The sequence below is a fragment of the Tenrec ecaudatus genome, chromosome 5 (genome assembly GCF_050624435.1).
Source record: "Tenrec ecaudatus isolate mTenEca1 chromosome 5, mTenEca1.hap1, whole genome shotgun sequence".
NCBI lineage: Eukaryota > Metazoa > Chordata > Mammalia > Afrosoricida > Tenrecidae > Tenrec > Tenrec ecaudatus.
This window is the reverse complement of record NC_134534.1, coordinates 53,165,547-53,186,914: the sequence shown is the minus strand read 5'-3', so window position 1 is coordinate 53,186,914 and position 21,368 is coordinate 53,165,547. Positions and strand designations below refer to the sequence as shown.

At 42.4% G+C, this 21,368-nt stretch overlaps 1 protein-coding gene across 1 annotated transcript in view; it reads left to right on the top strand.

The window, feature by feature from the left end:
* Positions 1 to 21,368, top strand: part of CA13 (carbonic anhydrase 13) — a 49,353-nt gene that overhangs the window by 3,154 nt on the left and 24,831 nt on the right. The window contains exons 2-3 of the mRNA XM_075549522.1: positions 4,278 to 4,475; positions 14,296 to 14,414. Of these exons, the coding sequence (XP_075405637.1) occupies positions 4,278 to 4,475; positions 14,296 to 14,414 (317 nt within the window). The remainder of the gene's footprint in view (positions 1 to 4,277; positions 4,476 to 14,295; positions 14,415 to 21,368) is intronic.

The window sequence follows — 21,368 nt, the reverse complement described above, 5'->3', positions numbered from 1 at the left end:
GTAAATACCTTGTCAGCAAGGACTTTTGATGCTCTAGTTGCTTTGGAGTGAGAGCAAAGTGCCAGATTCCCATGAAGACTTCCAAGAGCATCCGTCTGTGATTTTTATATTTATTCTATGTCACCCTTTTGTACCTGAGACAGACTATGAAGAAAATAATTTATGCTTTCTTCCTAGCAAAAATGAAGACCATTAAATAGTTTTGTATTAAGAAATTGAAAGGTGTTGATGATTTTGGCACATTTACATTTTCTTAAAATCTTCAAATGTGACAATGTGTGCATAAGCAAATGTGCTGAAGAAAGCTGATGGTGCCCAGCTATCAAAAGATATAGCATCTGGGGTCTTAAAGGCTTGAAGGTAAACAAGCAGCCATGTAGCTCAGAAGCAACAAGGCCATATGGGAGAAGCATACCAGCCGGTGTGATCACGAGGTGCTGAAGGGATCAGGTATCAGGCATCATCAGAACAAAAAAATTATGTCATAGTGAATGAGGGGGCAAGTGCGGAGTGGAGACCCAAAGCCCATTTGTAGACCACTGGATATCCTTTTACAGAAGGGTTATGGGGAGGAGATGAGCCAGTTAGGATGGAATGTAGCAATGATGAAACACACAACTTTCCTCTAGTTTGTAAATGCTTGCTCTCCCCCACTATGATGATCCCAATTCTACCTTACAAATCTGGCTAGACCAGAGGATGTACACTGGTACAGATAGGAACTGGGAATGCAGGGAATCCAGGACAGGTGAACCCCTCAGGACCAGTGGTAAGAGTGGTGATACAGGGAGAGTAGAGGGAGGGTGGGATAGAAAAAGGGAACTGATTACAAGGATCTACCTGTGACCTCCTCCCTGGGGGACAGACAACAGAAAAGTGTGTGAAGGGAGACGTCAGATAGTGTAATATATGACAAAATAATAATTTATAAATTATCAAGGGTTCATGAGGGATGGGGGAGTGGGGAGGGAGGGGAAAAATGAGGAGCTGATGCCAGGGATTAGGTGGAGAGCAAATGTTTTGAGAATGATGAGGGTAATGAATGTACAAATATGCTTTATACAATTGATGTATGTATGGATTGTGATAAGAGTTGTATGAGTCCCCAATAAAATGATTAAAAATAAAGAAATAAAAAACAGAAGAAAATCCATTGTAAAAAAAATCTTCAAATGTTCTTTCTGTAAGCATCTGTTGATGTTAGTAATATTGACTTCCCTGCTCTGTTTGATGAGTGGACCTCAGTGTGTACTTGTGTAAACTGCAGGCAGAGGAGAAGGGAAACAAGATCCTCTACCATATATGAATTGAGCCATGGTGCTGTAGTGGAAGGAGCCCTGGTGGCATAGTGGGTTATGTTTTGGGCTGCTAACTGCAAATGCAGCAGTTCGAATCCATCAGTTGATCCATAGGAGAAAGATGAAGCATACTACTCCTGTAAACATTTACAGTCTTGGAAGCCCACAAGGGCAATTCTGTTCTATCCTATCGGGGCATTATGAGTTGGAATTGACCTGGCGGCTACAATGGGCTCAAACACAGGAACAATTGTGGGGATGGTGCAGAACCTGGCAGTGTTTCAATCTATTGTACGGAGGGTCACATGGGGTCTACATGGTCTAGGCAACACCTAACACTCACATAGAAAGTGACACCTTTGAAGAATGGCCTCCCACGAAGCTGCAACCTTTCCAAGGATTTCATTGAAATGCAGAAGTTCAGTCTTCCAGAGAAAAGAAAAGTGTGGGTTCAGTGCATTTCTTTCTTTTTTTTTTTTTTAAAAATTGTTTTATTAGGGGCTCATACAACTCTTATCACAATCTACACATACATCAATGGTGTCAAGCACATTTGTATATTCATTGCCCTCATCATTCTCAAAATATTTGCTCTCCACTTAAGCCCCTGGCATCAGCTCCTCATTTTCCTCCTCCCTCCCTACTCCTCCCTCCCTCACGAACCCTTGAAAAATTATTATTTTGTCATATTTTTCCCTGTCTGATGTCTCCCTTCACCCACTTTTCTGTTGTCCGTCCCCCAGGGAGGAGGTCACATGTAGTTCCTTGTAATCAGTTCCCCCTTTCTATCCCACCCTCCCTCTACTCTCCCTGTATCACCACTCTCACCACTGGTCCTGAGGGGTTCACCTGTCCTGGATTCCCTGCATTCCCAGTTCCTATCTGTACCAGTGTACATCCTCTGGTCTAGCCAGATTTGTAAGGTAGAATTGGGATCATCATAGTGGGGGAGAGCAAGTATTTAGGAACTAGAGGAAAGTTGTATATTTCATCATTGCTGCATCACACCCTGACTGGCTTGTCTCCTCCCCAAGACCTTTCTGTAAGGGGATATCCAGTGGCCTACAATGGACTTTGGGTCTCCACAAAGCACTCTCCCCCTCATTCACTATGGTAAGATTTTTTTTGTTCTGATGATACCTGATCCCTTCGACACCTCGTGATCACACAGGCTGGTGTGGTTCTTCCATGTGGGCTTTGTTGCTTCTGAGCTAGATGGCCACTTGTTTACCTTCAAGCCTTTAAGACCCCAGACGCTATATCTTTTGATAGCCAGGCATCATCAGCTTTCTTCACCACATTTGCTTATTCACCTGCTTTGTCTTCTGCAGTTGTGTCAGGAAGGTGAGCATCATAGAATGCCAATTTAATAGAAGAAAATATTCTTGCACTGAGGGAGTATTTGGGTGGAGGCCCAATGTCCTTCTGCTACCTTAATACTAAACCTATAAATATATGCACATAGATGTATTTCCCCATCCTCGTATATAAATATATTTGCATATGTACATGCCTTTATTTAGACCTCTATAAATGCCCTTTGCCTCCTAGCTCTTTCCTCTATTTCCTTTGACTTTCCTCTTGTCCCATTATCATGCTCAGTCTTCATTTGTGTTTCAGTAATTCCTCTTGGTTACATTATCCTTGATCAAGCCCTACCAGGCTTCCTATACCCGCCTCACCACCAATTTGGATCACTTGTTGTTCCCTTGTCCCTGGGTTTGTTAACAGCACTACCAGGCTCAGTGCATTTCTAGTTTATTGGCTCAAATCAATTTAACAAGCATGGAATTGATGCCATTTTGACTTTTTGCATAGAGAATCAGGTAATGGTTGCCCCCTTGTTTGGAATGCAAATCTCACCAAAAGGTCCAGGTCATTGAGTTGATTCTAACTCACAGTGACTGTCGGATAGTATGGAACTAACCTTTGGGTTTCTGAGACTGTCATCTTTAGGGGAGCAGAAAGCCTCCTCTTTATCTTGGGGATTCAAACTGCGGAACTTGTGGTTAGCCACCACAGAAGGGCCTTCTGCAGTTCATCAAAAGAGAAGTAGGTGGCAACCTGATTCCAAAGCAGATAATAAAGAATACTATATTTTTGGACAAGCTGAAGTCATTATTCATATTTTGATGATCCTGTGATCAAAAAATTATGTTTTCCTGGCGTACCTGTTGTACATCACATCACATGTAAGAGATCTGAGAGGCTTTGGTGGCCCTGAGCCCTAGACGAATCAAGTAAAGACAATACCTTTGAACGTCTCCCTACATTTCCCATCGGACTTTTGTAGGCCCTTTGGTTCTCTCAGTGTGTAAACTTGTTGGCCTCTGGAGGGACCACAGCTCAGCCTTGAACCTCTGCCTGAGTTCTCACCATCTCCTGTGATAAACGGCACTCTTTGTTTAGTTAAGGAGTACCCCTCCACAAATGCTTCATAAAACCGACACACTCTTCTGTCTCTGAGGGTTAGTCTAATCCTGAGAATGATTTCAGGCAAACCAAGTGATTTTTCCTCTATATCATAATAAAAAGAACTACCATAATTTTATAAAAATAAAAAACCAGTAGATGCATCATTTCTAAGGGTGAGAATTTTCCTAATCTTTATTTTTTTCTCCAGTCTCAAGGACAATAAAATATACTCAACAAATATTTGTTGGACTGAAAGAATTTAGTTTTTCTCATTTTTACATATCTATATGTACATACAACCTATATGTGCTTTATTTATTTAAAAATTTCGTTTTATTGACAAATTCATATGTCATACAATTCAGTGATTTCTATATATGAAAAGATTTGTGAAATCATTACCACCATCGATTTCAGAACATTGTTGCATGTTTGTCCTCCTTATTATTAACTGTCCATTTCCCCCAACCTTCCCTGCCATAACCCTAAGAAACTATTCATCTCGTTACTGTGTCTATAGATTAACCTACCTTGGATTTCACCTAATGCTCTTATCTATTTTAGGTCCTGTTCATTGGAATCAATTATTCCCTATTGCTGATGGGGATCAGCAATCTCCAATTGAGATTAAAACTAAAGAAGTGAAATATGACTCTTCCCTCCGACCTCTTATTATTAAATATGACCCGAGCTCGGCGAAGATCATCAGCAACAGCGGCCATTCCTTCAGCGTGGGCTTTGACGACACCGAGGACAAATCAGGTTGGTCATTGTTTTCTGTGGGGCCAAGGGGGCGGGACAGTGGGCTGTACTTTCTTATCTTTCTCATTTTCCATTCTTATCATCTCAATGCTCAGCCACACATATACACAAATGCATCCTTTGTTTATATTTTTACCTTCCCTTTGTAGAAGTAAATTTGGAGTAGTGTTGTGCTACTCTGAGACTTTCATTCTACACTTTAAAATATTTCATAGATATATTTCCAGGCTAAAATGCATATCCATCTGAAATTCTTGTTTTAAAGGCTGGACAATTTTCTGTTCCCTTAACAATGAACATATAACGTGAGGGTAGAGGAGAACTTGTAGTTGAGGGTGAGAACAAGTATTGAAACATCCATATGCACTGTGTTATTTCTTATTGATACTTTGTATCAGGATTTGTAATAAAAGTTTTGTTTAATTTGTTCATGGGATAGTGCCTTTCACAATGTGAGTAATTAATAGACCAATCAAACAAAATTTCATTTTATTTGTGAATTTACTAATTAAATAAAGAAATGTGGAAGAGGGATTTTCTTTAATATGAGAATATCCTTGTCCAAAGCATACCTGTTGCCAAGGAACGGGTGGTGCCTATTTTAACAGTGAGATAGGACTAACAATCAGTCATACTCTGGAGTACTTTGTGAGGTTATGGCCAAATAATTTTTATTTTTCTCTAGCTTTAGGAGGATGCTACATTTGCTCTACTAATGAGAATATCATTAAATTAAACAATCCTTAATTAGGTTTATTTTAATAATGATATACTTATTTATATAAAACTTTATAGTTTACAAAAATCACAAGCACATACAAATTTCTTTTGTTTCTCAAATTCCTTAGGGTGATATAGTTTCGTCAGGGCATTGTAAAATATGTATTACAATCAATTAACACAGTGTTCTGAACTTCTTTTGGGGGGGGGCTCTGGTTCTGTATATATATTTATTTGCATTTGCTTGAAACACTCAGCAATCTGAATCTGTAATAATATATTTATTGCAGATGGTGCAGTAGGCTCATTGTAAACGTCATTTAAGTTTCCTAAATGTAAAGTGCTTAGTTTGATATTGTCTATAAAATGTGAAGAGTCAGCTCTAGTCCTGAGGGGTATGCAGGTCCAAGGGCACTGCACAATTCACAGAGACAATGTTCTACATCTTACTTAGGGGCAACCGCTGGTCTCTCCGCATCTGGAGGAAAGAAGAGTGATGTAAGTCAAAAGCCAGAGGGAAATAATCAGTCCAATGGGCTAATGAACCAGGCGAATCTTAGTCTCCACGAGCCTGAGACCAGAAGAACTAGATGGAGCCTGGCTACCACTACCAACTGCCCTGAAAAAGGGCCCCAATGCAAGGTGCTAGATAAAATGGGAGAAAAATGTAGATGAAAACTCGGGGTCTTAAAGGAAACCGGGTCAGAAAAATGAATTGAGGGGCCCCTGATCCTATGGACCTTCATCACCCTTGAAGTCACTGACCTTGACTGGTCGCCAAACAAAAACAATCACAGGAGATCAAAAGGGCATCATGTCCAAGTTTAAAGGGTTAGGAAAGGAGGAAGAACCGAAGCAGGAAACACAGGGGCAAAGCGGAGTGGGGCAGGTGCCAGGAGAGGATTGCAATGATTGAGCTGAAACAGAAGCCATGTGCGTTGCTGCAGGTAAATCTGATGATCTGTCTGCAAGCCTTCACCTGATTCACAAGGCAAAAATGAAGCAAATGGAAACATAAAATGACCTGAAGCTATTCACTTCTTCTTTTTTTTTAATAAGAAGAGATGAGATTACATGTCACCTGAAATTGGTCTCTTTTTGACAAATGTAGACGTTCTTAGTGCTAAAATTCTTCCTCTAGCATACTTTATCATGATCCAAGTGGCCCCCTCTCCTTGTTTCTTCTTTTTCTCTCCCCACCTCTTCTCATTTTCCTTCTGAAATAAGAAACTCACCCATTGTCTGTGAGGCTATTCCTATGCAAGGGACTCTACAGGGTAGAGTAGATCTGCCCCTTAGGAGATACAAGCTAACGGCCACAGCTTCTTCAGAGCAGCTGGTGGGGTTGAGGAGCCAGTCTTTTTACTACCTTCTGAGCACTTAACCGGGGTCCCACTAGGACTCCTTTAGTTTCCCTCTACCTAGGGTTAGTCAACGCAATTCATTTGTCTCTGTTTCCAGATTTAGTAATTAGTCTGTGATTAGTACTGTGTGCCCTTTCCCATGTATTAAAAGGCTCTTTCCCATCTAGATCACAAAGAAATTAGTAGGATGAGTGGGAAATGCTCATAATATACTTTGCATTCCCCTGAGAAGGAGCTATTTAAATATGGGTCATGATTCTCACTCTTTTTTCTTCAAGAGAAACTAAAAGAGAATGTTTTGTGGTTATATTTGGTATTAATTAAGTGAAAAATTAGAACTACACTAGCTAAGCAAGATAAGTGGTATCTTTTTCTTTGGTACGCTATGAAAAAACAAAACAGCAAGGATCTCTTCCACAGCAAGCCAACTGGAACAAAACGACCATTCCTGTGGCCATATAGTTGATTCCAACTCATAAGAACTCTATACGGGGTTAAATTAACGTACAATTAAGATTGTAAGTCTTAACTGGGGCAGACAGCCTCATCTTTCTCCTGCAGAGCAGCTGATAGGTTTGAACCACCGGCCTTGAGGTTGTTGCTAGGTGCCATCGAGTTGACTGCAACCATATGCCCAACAGAACACAACACTACATGGTCCTGCGCCTCATAATTGTTCCCATGCCTGAGCTCATGGATTCAGCCACTAGCTTTGAGATTAGCAGTGTGAAATTCTTTAGGAAAAATAACAATTAGCACGGAAAGATAAAGACATTATAATCTAAGCTACTGGTATTTCTGGGCCAACGCAGCATCTGACTTCTCTGCGAACCTCACTTGACTGGCCCTGCACCCCAGCTGTGACCCCAGGCCATCCTGCGCTTGTCCTGTACTGCGTTTCCACACTGCTGTAATCACCACTGGTTTCCTTGTCCTTCCAGTACGAGAATAAAGGTTTCTCTGTGGACAACGCTATGCCTTACTCAGTCACCGGTATACTTTGATACCTGGCACATAACGGATACGCAATAAATAAAAACAAACAAACCTTTTTATAGGATGTTTCTTAGTGATTAATACTACGATATGGTATTGAGGTACAAAATGCATCAGCATATATAGAATCCAAATAAAATTACAACTACCAAATACCAATTTATATTTGACATGTGTTTTAAAGTTATCGTGCTGGCATATACACATAAAAGCCTTCATGTCAAGTTGATTTTGACTTAGTGACCCTGTAGGACAAAATTGAACTTCCCCTTTGGGTTTCTGAGACTGTAAATCTTTACTGGGGCAGGTCGTTTCATCTTCTCCCACAGAGAGACAGTGGGTTGGAACTATTGACTTTGTGGCTAGCAGCCCAGTGCTTAGCTCACTGAGCTAAGGAGCATCAGGGCTCCTTGCTGACACAGAGTAGACATAACTCACCAATGTAATGTTAATGACAGCAACAACGGCCGTAGTGCTCTTTGTTCTCTGTTTATGGACGAAACGACCATTCCTGTGGCCATATAGTTGATTCCAACTCAAACGTGAACTCTATATGGGGTTAAATTAATGTACAATTAAGATTGTAAGCCTTAACTGGGACAGACAGCCTCATCTTTCTCCTGCAGAGCAGGAGAAATTTACCCCAAATTTACAAAGATGTCAAAGGAAAGGAACCCAGCTCTGGGTAAGAAGCCACAAGTAAACTCCATGTTTTCACTAGAATGTTACAGATTGTTGGTTTCTCAGTGGTGTACTTCTAGGAAACTGATAGACGTTAACCAGATTCACAAGATTTTACTATTAAAATGTACTTGACACAATGGATGTATATATCGATTGTGATAAGAGTTGTACAAACCCCCAATCAAATGATTAAAGAAAAAGATCTTAATATTAAAAAATAAATAAAAAGGAGAAGCATGTGATCTCCTTCACCACCATTGAGTCAATTCGACTCCAAGTGAGCCAATAGGACAGAGTAGACCTGCTCCTGTGAGTTTCCGAGACTGAAAATCTTTCTGGGAGCAGCAAATCTCATCTTTCTCTTGGAGAGTGGCTGGTAATTCTGAACTGCTGACCTTGTGGGTAGCAGCCCAGTGCATAACCCACTACTCCACCCGGGCTCTGATGTCATTCCACTAAGAGCCACAATATCTGGTTGAAAATAAGAAATGATAAAACTTCATTGTTGTCTGTTTCCTCCCCGAGACTTTCAGTTCCTTGCGATTAGGCAGCTTTGCTCATCATTGTATCCTTGGCATTAAATACTGTTATTGACCTGTAGTAACCTTTTAATAATTCCTGAATTATCGCTTTTTGGCCTTTTGGCTAAGACCCAGTGGAATAATTCCTGAATGATCAGAAAGTCACTTAACTCAGAGTAAAAAGCCCGATGTCACAAGGTCTCCTGACTTTGTAAGGAGCATCTTCGCAGTGACAGCAAACCCCAGTGCTCTTTATTCTCTGGTTCTCATTGTGCAATATTGGCAGGGCTGTGCGCTTTGGTTTTTCTTTTTGTAGACTTCAAGCAAAGTCTTTCCTCAGAGAACCAGTTTATAATACAGGGATGAAACCAAACCTATCATTAAGTCCATTGTTGTTAGTTGCTATTGAATCTATTCCGACTCCTGGCAACTAGTTCTAATAATCTACTCTTTTATAATTCCAAGTAATCTCAGTAACAACACTGGACACCAGTGTTTGCTGAGTAGCAATTCCAAAGGAGGTCATGCTCTATAATTAAAAGAAATTTGTTTTATTGGCATATACTTCAACTGTCATGTAATATGTAATCACTCAATCAAATTGAGAAGAGTGGGGCCATCATTACCACAATCAATTTCCTTCTCGAGCTCATTGTTGTTAGCTCTCTATTTCCCCCCAACTTAATCAGCCATGCCCCTGACTAATTATTAATCCAGTTACTGCCGCTATACATTTACCTCTCCTGGATTTCATACATAGAAAATCGTAACACAAACAGGAAGAAAAAAACATCTCAAGAACAATGACTAGACGAAACAGAGCAAAACCTCAATCAAAAAGAAATCAGGATCTATTAAAAGCAGAAACAATTTTGAAATGAGTCAAAAGGGAGATCAAGCGACAAGGTATTACAATTTAACCTACGGTAACAAACAAAACAAAACAAAACTCAAACTCACTGCCACTGAACTGATGACAACTCTCATAGTGGCCCTACAGGGCAAGGTGGGACCGATTCAGTGAGTTTTGGAGACTGTAATTGTTTACGGAGGTAGGAAGCCTCATCTGTCTCCTGGTTGACCTTGTAGATCACAGTCCAATATGCCACCACGGCTAACCTAGCTGTATCTGCCCCAGTTGACTTTCCAATGCTTGGAGTCTGCAAGCACGGCTGTTACACCCCTTGAGTGTCTTCAGAGGGATTCACCAGAGGCTTAATCCATGTAGGGACCTGCACATGGATTTTAGGTTGTCATTGTCTTCCATAGCCTTTTGTAAACCAAGTGTTCACCATTTAAACTCTGACACCATTCCCCTCCTTCAGATTTGGATTTATTATCTAGTCTTTGGATCACATGACCTGGTCTGCTTCTATCAGGATACCTTACGTAGATGACTGCTTGTTTGAAAATAAGCCTTTAAGACCCCTGATGCTGTTTGACTCCAGACACTGTTCTTTCTGATAGCCGGCACAATCAGTTTGCTTTTTTTCCCCACCACACTGTGCTGTAGCACCCACATCGTCAGTGGTCTCTTTGTGAGGGTGAGTATAGAGTACAGCTATGTCATAAGAACTAATTATTCTTAGAGTGGGACTCTAGAATTAAGTGTGAGCTTCAAAGCCATTCATATGTCCATGGTTCATTAATGACTCTGGTTCACTTCAGAGCTGTCATTGTAATTTTATGATAAAGAACATCATATGCCATCCCTCTGGGTGTTTTCTGTAATTGTTGACAGTAATATTGAACCAGGCACTGTCCTAGGCCTGAGGGACATAGGGACGGAGACACTTTCTACCTTAGAGGACATTGGATCCTAGTGGGATGGATAATAAAGACATACTAGATGAATGTGTTGATTTTTAAATAAACTTTTCCCGCATCTTGCTCTGAATCATCGTGCTGACGAAGCATAATGAAAGGGCCATGTCATGCCAAAATCTGACTTGGAGGACAGAAGCCAGAACGCTTCTTAGAAGGAAGGGTATGGAGATTTCATCTCTGTGCTCTGAACATGTTATCAGGAGAGACCAGTTCCTGGAGAGAAAGCCATCGAGCTCAGTCAAGTAGAGGGGCAGCCACAAAGAGGGGCTCCTCAACAGGACGGACTGACTTGGTGGCAGCAAAAATGGGCTCTGAGCTAGATGGCTGCTTGTTTAACTCAAGCCTTTAAGACCCCAGACGCTATATCTTTGATAGCCAGGCACCATCAGCTTTCTTTACCACATTTGCTTTTGTACCCATTTTGTCTTCAGTGATTGTGTTGGGAGAGTGAGCATCACAGAATGCCAGGTTGTTAGAACAAAGTGTCCTTGTGTTGAGGGAGGGCTTGAGCAGAGGCCCAAAGTCTGTCCACTGCCTCAATGTATTGCCACATAAATATGTCTACATAGGCCAATATCTCTATTTGTATGAATTAATATATTTAGTTAAGCGTCCACCAATGTTTATACCTTTTTTTAAATATTTTATTAGGGGGGCATACAACTCTTATCACAACCCACACATATACATACATCAATTGTATAAAGCACATCTGTACATTCTTTGCCCTAATCACTCTCAAAGCATTTGCTCTCCACTTAAGCCCTCCACATCAGGTCCTCTTTTTTCCCCTCCCTCCCCGCTCCCCCCTCCCTCATGAGCCCTTGATAATCCACAGATTGTTATCTTTGTCATATCTTGCCCTATCCGGAGTCTCCCTTCCCCTCCTTCTCTGCCGTCCATCTCCCTGGGAGGAGGTCACATGTGGATCCTTGTAATCAGTTCCCCCTTTCCAACCCACTCACCCTCCACTCTCCCAGCATCACCCCTCACACCCCTGGTCCTGAAGGTATCATCCACCCTGGGTTCCCTGTGCCTCCGGCTCCCATATGCACCAGTGTACAATCTCTGCCCTATCCAGTCCCGATGTTTATACCTTTATCCATAGCTTTGCTTCCTAGATCTTTCCTGTTCCTTTTACCTTCCTCCCATCTCGCCATCACGCTCACCCTTCTTCTGCCTCTTAGTAATTCATTTCAGCAGATTGCTGTCTGCAACAACATTTTATCCTGGATTGTGGGCTATTGAACAAAAGTGTTTGATTGCCAGGGATGTCCTCAACAATTGTATTTTATTTCTGGAAGTGGGTGTTAGCCCACATAAGCCTGCGTCTTAGACTCTAGATCCTTCTCCCGAAAGAGACTTTCTGTAGCTCTTATTGATTGTCGTGCCATCATTTGGCTAGGTTATCACTTGCATCTCAGCGTCCCAGAGGAGCCCTGGTGGTGCTGTGTTCGGAGTGCTTGGCTGCGCACTGAAGGCTGCTGGTTTGAACTCAGCAGCCACCCCATGGGAAAGTGGTTGGGTTCTGCTCCTGTCATGAACTTAGCCTTGGAAACGCTGTGCTGCACAGGCTGCTATGAGTTGAAATAAACTGGATAGGAATGGGCTTATTTCAGTCAGTGATAAAGAAACCTTGATATTTGGACTCACTGCCCCCCCACACTCCTTTTTTTTTTGGGTGGGGGGAGAGCATTCCTCTAAATCAGAGAATGGGTTCCACAGCCAGACATTTGCTGATCACCGTCCACGGTTGGATATTTTTGTTGAAATTCTCAAACATGTGAAGTGTAAGGCAATCTCTGTTGCTTAACTAAGCAGGGCTGTGCTAATCTCGCCTTAAACCCTGGCTTCAGAGCAGGCTTTCCGGCGACCTTCCATTATTCTTGGATGTCTTCCGAACCATGAACCATGTATGGCTTTTTGTATCACGTTCTTTCTCCTGAGTCAGCTTGCTCAAATCCTTTCCCAAAGTCAGTTTCACACTGCGTTCTCAAGCTCTGGAATTGGCTTATGTGATCTGTGAAGACTTGACGTTATGGTTCAGTTCAGGTTTTATTATGCATCAGTAAGGAAAAAAAAAGACGACATTTTTGCTGTTATTAGGTGCTATTGAGAGCCAGTTTTGACTTACCTAGTGACACTGTCCCACCGAGTGAAGCGCCGCTTGGTACCAAGCCATCCCCAACATGGTGGTCATGCTTGAGCCCGTGTTGCAGCCACCGTGCCAGTCCATGTTGCTGCGGGTTGTACTCTTTTTAGCGGACCGTCTCCTTTACCAGCGACTGGCCCCTCCTGATCATATGTGCATAAGATGGTTTACATACAAGGCTGCCCACCCCAAAGTTAGAGCTTTGAGTTTAGACAGAGATTCCTTGAAAGAAAGGGGTCCCAGAAGGTTTTACTTCTCAACTTTAGCACCATTCTACTCTGAGACCCAGGAAGCAGAATCCACTCAGTAGTAACTGATGTGCCTTCCTATCATGCTGCACTTCTCTGCAGGGCACGAATCCAGTTCTCTGCCTATCACGTCCTCCTGAAAGGAGGCGAGTCATCTTCAGTCAAACGAGTCAGTTCTTCACCTTTAATGATTCCTGACATCTTCTCTGTCCTAACTATGTGTACATGTGTGTTGGGGTTTTCCAGCTGTGCCATGAATATCTGTACTGTGGACTCTTCCCTCTGAAAAGGTCTATTTTTTATGCTTCACATTCTTTTTTTAAAGATATAAATTGTTTTATTAACCAATCATTGATTATTACCTACAGAGTATGTGTACTTGCTTTTATGTGGGAAAAGGGTTTTTGAGTATTCGTTACACAATTGCTGTCTGTGGGAGTAATAGCAGCCAATGATAAAGTCAACTCTCTTTCAGACCAACTATCAATCTCTAGATTATCGCACACATGGAACATTGCATTCTAGTCTCTAAATTTGGAGTCAGAAATGTTTATAGAAATAAATATGAGCAATCTGATGAGAAGCTAAAGTATGTTACGGCACATAGCTATGAAACCTAGTAAAAGGCTCCTTAGTGTCTCATCATCTATAAACAGCTTCATAAATCATTTGGAAAATCAGCCTAGAGGCAAGTAACCTGCATGCCCCAGCCCCGAGAAAGACCAAGCAGCACTAATTGTGGACGATCACACTGAAACCTGAAGCTTGTATGCAGGCCTTGGTGCTGGCTCAGTTTTCTGGCTTGGACTCTTCCTTCAGAATCCTCGCTAGGGAATGTAAGCGAGCGTGTGTCTGCAGGATGTCCTCCTTCAGGCTGCAGTCGTTTCTGTGGGGGGCACGTTGTGACCATCCAGCTCAGAGGCATTTACTATGGCGTTTGTCTTCAAGAGCTAGCGTACCATTTTGTCACTGCAAGGGCACAAGTGACCTCTCAAGGCAGCAAAAGTCGCATGGGTAGAACAGCGATGGAAACCAATGACAACCCACAGGAGCCACAGAATTAAAGGTTGTAAATACCCAGTCCCACTTGGTGGTCCCCGTGTGCGTGGGACACGAGAGGGCAGGAGAGAGCGCGCCTCACGTTCGTTAAGGTGCATTTCTCTCAACAGGCTGCACGATGCATTTGACAAAAGCAGTTCCTTGGAGGGGCCAGGGAAGAGCATGAGCTTCAAGAACAAGTTGTGGGCTGTGGCAGCTTGTACAAATATCTTTTCTTGCTCATTGCTTTTAAAATGTACTTGTGTTTAGTTCTGCGAGGGGGTCCACTCACTGGAAGCTACCGGCTGCGACAGTTTCACCTGCACTGGGGGTGTGCGGACGACCATGGATCCGAGCATGTGGTGGATGGCGTGCGATATGCCTCAGAGGTAAGTCATCGACTGCATCTCCCTGACGCGGGCCTTTCCAACACCGTGGGACTTAAGGGACACTGGAGACGGTTCTGGTGGAGCTAGCTGGCAAGCATTGAACTGTTAACTGCAAGGTCAGTGGTTCAAACGCACCAGCCACTCCTCAGGAGAAAGACGAGACCAGCAGCATTCTTAAAGATTCACAGCCTTGGAAACGCTTTGTAGGGTGCTATGAGTTGGACTCCACCAGATGGCAATGGGCTTGGCTTTTGCTTTTAGGGGAATACCCTAGTGGTCCAATGCTCAATCCTTGATTGCTCCCCAAAAGATGGAGGGCGAACGTTGTCTGTGGCAGTTTGCTTCCCTAAAGATGACAGCCTTGGGAAGGCGATGGCTATGAACTGGAATCTACTCCATGTCAACACGGTGTGGTCTTCATTTGGGAAGAGCTCCCTGAACCCCAAATAGATCATTGGGCTAATTTAGTTGTCACAGCATCACGGTTGTTATTCAATAAGCATGGTCGTGCCAAGTCAGCTCCAGGGCTCTTGCCATTTCAGAAACTTGTAAACCAGAGACAAGGTGAGATGAAGTCATTTATCCAGCTAGGAAAGAGTTGGTCAGTCTGATACCAAATTATGTCACAAATTATGAATTATGCTAAGATATTATGCGGTTATATATGCTAGAATACTAGTGAGGAGGGAAATATTTTTCTTAGGTCTAGCTGTGTACATATTTGGTCCTGATACAAATATATTCTTTTAAAAAATAATTTTATCTGTATATATGTATGTGTATATATATATTATATTAAATGAAGGGGGAAGTGCAGAGTGGAGACCCAAGGCCCAAGTGTCGGCCAATGGAAATCCCCTCATAGAGGGGCTTAGGAGAGGAGATGGGTTAATTAGGGTGTGAGGTAGTATCGATGAAGAACACAGCTTTCCCCCAGATCCTGGATGCTTCCTCCCCCCAACTACCATGATCCGAATTCTACCTTGCAGGGCTGGATAGGACAGAGGCTGTACACTGGTACATATGAGGGCTGGAGGTACAGGGAACCCAGGGTGGATGATACCTTCAGGACCAAGGGCGTGAGGGACGATGCTGGGAGAGTGGAGGGTGAGTGGGTTGGAAAGGGGGAACTGATTACAAGGAGCCACATGTGACCTCTTCCCTGGGAGAGGGACAGCAGAGAAGGGGGGAAGGGAGACCCCGGATAGGGCAAGATATGACAAAATAACGAGGTATAAATTACCAAGGGCATATGAGGGAGGGGGGAAAGGGGAGGGAGGGGGGAAAAAAAAAGAGGACCTGATGCAAGGGGCTTAAGTGGAGAGCAAATGCCTTGAGAATGATTGGGGCAGGGAATGTATGGATGTGCTTTATACAATTGATGTATGTATATGTATGGATTGTGGTAAGAGTTGTTTGAGTCCCTAATAAAATGTAAAAGAAGAAAAGAGAAAAAAATGATTAGGGCAAAGACTGTACAGATGTGCTTTATACAATTGATGTATGTATATGTATGAACTGTGAAAAGAATTGTATCAGCCCCAATAAATTGTTAAAAAAATTAAAAAAATAAAAAATAAAAACAAACAAAAAAAAGAAACCTAAAAAAAAATAATAATTTTATCGAGGACTCGTACAACTCTTATCACAATCCATACATCCATCATTGATAATTTTAAAAATATTATTATTTTTTTGTGTCTTACACTGTATGATATCTCCCTTGGCCAACTTTTCTGTTGTCTGCCCCCCATGGAGGGGGTTATATGTAGATCATTGTGATGTTCCCCCTAGCTCCCCCACCTTCTCCTTCCCCTCCTGGTATCACTAATCTCATTATTGGTCCTGAGGGGTTTATCTGTCCTAGATTCCCTGTATTTCCAGCTCTTGTCTGTACCAGTGTACATGCTCTGGTCTAGCCAGATTTGTAAGGTAGAATTGGGATCATGATAGTGGGGAGTGGGGAGTGGGGGGGTGGGAGGAAGCACTAAAGAACTCGAGGAATGTTGTATGTTTCATCGTTGCTACACTGCACCCTGACTGGCTCATCTCCTCCCTGCGACCCTTGTGTAAGGGGATGTCCAGTTGCCTACAGATGGGCTTTGGGTCTCCACTCCGCATTCCCCCTCATTCACAATGATAGGATTATTTGTTTTTTGATGCCTGATACCTGATCCTAGCAACACCTTATGTTCACACAGGTTGGTGTGCTTTTTCCATGTGGGCTTTGTTGCTTCTGAGCTAGATGTCCGCTTGTTTACCTTCAAGCCTTTAAGACCCCTGATGCTATATCTTTTGATAGCTGGGCACCATTTGCTTTCTTCACCATATTTGCTGATGCCACAAATATATTCTAATGTATATGAAGTCCACACTTAAGCAGGCAATGGCAAATGATGAAGTTTCATTTCTCAGGGGGATAAAAAAGATATGACCTTGCTTAAGCTCTAGACTGCCTCTGTATTTACAGGTATAAAATAGAATTTGGAAATTATTTAGGTTATTATTAAAGGGTAACACAATAAACATGTATTGGCCTGCTTCTTTTTCACTAAAAGCTACTCCTTTATAATGGTAATTATACTCATTAACTATGTTGTCCTTTTTTTAATCCTTTGGTTAACAGATAAATAACAATATGCTTCAAGTTATAATATGATTAAATGTTGCTAAGCCCCAGCTTTACCATGAGATGAAAGTAATTATTTATTGTATGACTCAACCGGTTAATTCAAGTGAAAAATAATTTGGCTTGTATATCAAGCAGGCAGGGCAGAGTAATGCTACCAGGTGAAAATGGTTTTTCTTAATTTTTTCATCTTGTTTGTGCCCTGCAGTTACACAGCTCAGCTCTTGAAAGAAGTCCAGGGAGTGGAACTTTTTCCAGATTTTACTTTTCCATTGACATGTATTGAGGCCCTTTACGGCTTTCCCTTTTTCTTTTTGAGACCAACTGTATTAAAGCATAAAACCTACCCTGCTGTGTTACACAGTGTTCTCTAGAGAAGAGTGGCCAAGTCCAGTCTGAGCCTAGGCAGATTACAAGTTCATAGGTCACGTTCTAAGCTGAAGGCTTCTCTTGAGTTGACTCACATAGCTTTGGGAGCTGATGGGTCCAACATCAGCAGGGACACCACAGACTGGTGGTTGCAGGGGCAGAATCACATCAGGTTTGTGACTGGAGAGCCAAGAGAATCCACGCTTGGCAGGTCAGATAGTAGCTGTTCAGATGGCAGGCAGGCTGCTGATGGCTCCCTGGATCAGCAAGCCATATGGCCGGCCATTAGCTCAAGTCCAAAGAACCTGAGGTCTGTGAGCCAGATGCAAGATTCAGATCCAGCAAACAGCAAGTAAGCATTGTCACAGCATCCACTTATATAGGAAACCGGCCATGTGCTTCCCCCAAACCAACCCCAGAAAACTTTCTTTTGGTTTCATCAGGGCTGTGATCTGAGTAAAGGGTTTTCATTCCACCTCTGGTCTTCATGGAAGATCCCAATATGGAGTTGATTCCATTGCGTTAGGTCATATCATGGGGGATTACTAGGCCTTAATTGTCAAATAACTGGGAATCCTGGCCCAGTCAACTTGACACAAAATCTGACTATCACACCTGCTCTCAGGATGGATGAATAGAAGGTACACAAAGTATTCTAGGATGGGAAACTGAAGACATTAGGGATGTAGAATGAGGGACTTCTTATGATTTTTAAAAATTATTTAAGCTATAGTTCCAAAATAGATTCTACTGAAGCAAGAGTGAACTTAGGTAGACAGATTGAAGGTTTCTGGGGAAGTCCAAATGATGGATGATGGAGGCTTGAACTATAGTATAGTCTGGGTGGGTAGACATGACATCTCCAAATGGAGGTTTCTTATTTTATAGAGAAGACGCTGATGGAAGAGGTTGTGGAGTGTTGGAGTAAGCATTAAACAAATAAGTGGGAAGTGCTGTAAAGGAAATACTGTCACATGATCTGGCAGAGAATGCCTGGATGATCAGGAGAGGCCTCTTGGTGATGTTGCTTGAATTGAGGTTGAAGGGCAAGAAGCCCTGGTAATACTGACAGAGCATTTTCTAAGAAGTGGGATCCACAAGCACAAAAGCTGCAGGACAGAAACTCGCCTGATCTCGTCTGATCTCGGAAGAAATGAGGTGGCTGCCTAGGGACATACCACCCTGAATGCGCCCGATCCCGTCTGATCTTGGAAGAAATGAGGTGGCCGTGTTCAAGAACAGACACTTGTTGGGCTACATGATTTTTAACTTAATCAGAGAGCAGAGGGGGTGGGAGGTGTCCTAGAGAGTCAGACAGTGACCACAGCCCATCGTGTGTTGTGGATAATGGTGAGATGTTTGGATTTTCTTCCTAATGTAGTGGGAAGAAGATAAGGGAGATTCAAATAGGGGATGAATGCATTCTACATTATAGTTTGTAATTCCTGACTACCATGTGAAGAAAATGTTGTCAAAGGCAAACGTCGAACAGGGAGGTAAATGAGAGGTTATGGAAGTAGCCCACATGGAAGATGATGGTGCTTTGGAATATGAGAGTGGTGGAGCTGAAGAGATCTGGGAAGATCTGTGACATACTTGGAAAGTAAGGCCAATGGCGCTGGCCAAAGGAAAGGATGTCAGGAGTGAAGGAAGAATTGACAAAGTGAAAGAATCTAGAAGCACCTGTAAGGCTTTCAGTTGCGCAACAGAAAGAATGATAGATCCATTACTGAAATGAAGAAGTCCAGGGAAAACCGGTAGAGAGGAGGAATCAACCTTGAGATGCCCACTTGGCATATTATCCCCTAGTTTAAATAGGCTGTTGGATACACAAGCTGGGGGTTAGTGAAGAGACAGGCCAGGGCAGGAGATAGAGGTATTTGGGAGTCACTTGCACCTGATGTTAACTCACTTTTGCAAAATTGCCTTGAGTTGATGGCAAGGATGAGCAGGACCATTATCATGTGGAGCAGCAGGTCATTCTGTTGCAGCATTTCCAGATTGTTTTCTGCCAAAGTTTTGGCTGCCTTTCTCAAAACACTCTACTAATAAGCCTATATTAGTGTTCTTTGCCCATCTCAGAAAAGCAGCACTCTGTGCCTGGAGCATCCACAGGACAGCTTGCCTTGATTTTTGTTTTGACCCAGTCTGTTTTTACTTTGAGCTGACCATTCCTAACTCTTACTGGCTATTGTTTTGATTGCGCTTTGCCTTCTTACTACTGGTACAGTCATGTTTTATCTCCTGTTAGGGTAATGCCAAGAAATGCTTCCGGATCTTGATCCTGCCTGTTTAGCATTCCCATAGAAAGCTCTGCTCGTGTCCACTGCTGATCTAGCTGCAAGGGGTTTGGCTACCCATTGAGTAGACATTGTACTACTAATTTTTCCATCCGAATGGTGTAAGCTGAAGCATTTGAGATGTCCGGGGTGTTGCCCCTATTGTTTCTGATGTCAATCATTGGTCCTCTTCCATTAAGGCATCCACAGCACGACATTGTTTCCATGCAAATTGATGAGGACAGTCTGCAGTTGTGGGCTTCATTTTGAACACGATTTCACCTCTTATTAAAATTAGTTATTTATGAAGACTGGTGATTTCTTTGGAGGCATTGTTCCCATAAGCTTTGTGTAAAGCATCACTGGTCTTCTACTTAAGCTTCACCATACATTTGATGTTTTTTCTGCAATCAGTACTAGCAGAATTCATGTTGCTCTGATAGGAACTCTTTTCAAAGTGGTGTCTTATCCTTCTTAGGACCCCAAACTAGATCCTGCTCAGGCACACGTTATCAATTAATATGAGTCTATATTTTCCAACAAAAAAAAGAAGAAAGCAAAATTCATGCATACTTTTCCCATAATATACATTTTCCATGCAGTTTTTGGAGATTCCTCTTATAACCCAATAACATTTTCAGCCTCTCAAGTTTCTTGGGAACCTGCTATCTGGCAGGGACCTGTGTAACTGAAGTGTCTGAAGAAACAGGCCTCACCCCACCGATTGGAGCACCAGAGTCCCCTTGAGGCATACGTATCAAAATCCATAAAACCTCAAAATTATCTTCCTTGAGATTTCAGCACATGTTGTATTGCTGAAAGCATACAGTGTCAATCAAACATCCAAAGGACCAAATAATTTAATCATGAAAGGATTAACTCAATTACAAATGCTCAAAGAAAGCTGTTCCTTTTAAGGTATTGATGCCAACCAAGAAATGTATATGTGTTGCTGAAGCTAGCACGACCAAACAAGAAATGTATACGGGAGAGAGGAGTAGGCCTTGTTTAAACAACAGCAACAACAACAAACCCAGAAAATCAATCCCCGCAAAAAATCCAAGATTGTTTCAGCTTGTTGCCTATCATAAAGATATATAAGGAACAGCAGAGGGATAGGGAACATACATTCTTGTTCCTCTGACTAGTGGTGGTGCCTGTCTCCCTCTCTGTGGTGTCCTCTCTTGCTCCGTGTACTGAGGCATGGGCAGCGGGCCATTACAAACAACCTTATCATCTCCTTCCCTCCTGCGGAATGTCATCTGCCTCCTCCAAGCCCGTTGCATCTTCATTTCATCAGCTGATTTTTTCAGGCCCCTTTCCTCCCCCACCTTTCTCACACTCGCTTACCCTGAGCCCACAGGATTCCACTCTCCTATTTTCCATCTCGATATCCCTCGGTCTGACTTGATTTGGGAATGGTATTGTTTTATAGTTTTGCGGTTCACTGTTTACAATAACTCTGCTCTCTTGAAATCTCCACCCCTCGTCTTAGTTGCCTATCAGATGTCCAATGATATTTAAAGGATGAGATTAAAAACATGTATTTGAACATGCGGAGTTATTTTGTAACAGATGAAAACAGATCCAGAGCAGTTGAGGTCATGTTGATTCCAACTCCCGGTGGCCCCGTGTGTCAGAGTAGAGCTGCGCTCCGGTTTTCAGTGGCTGATGTTG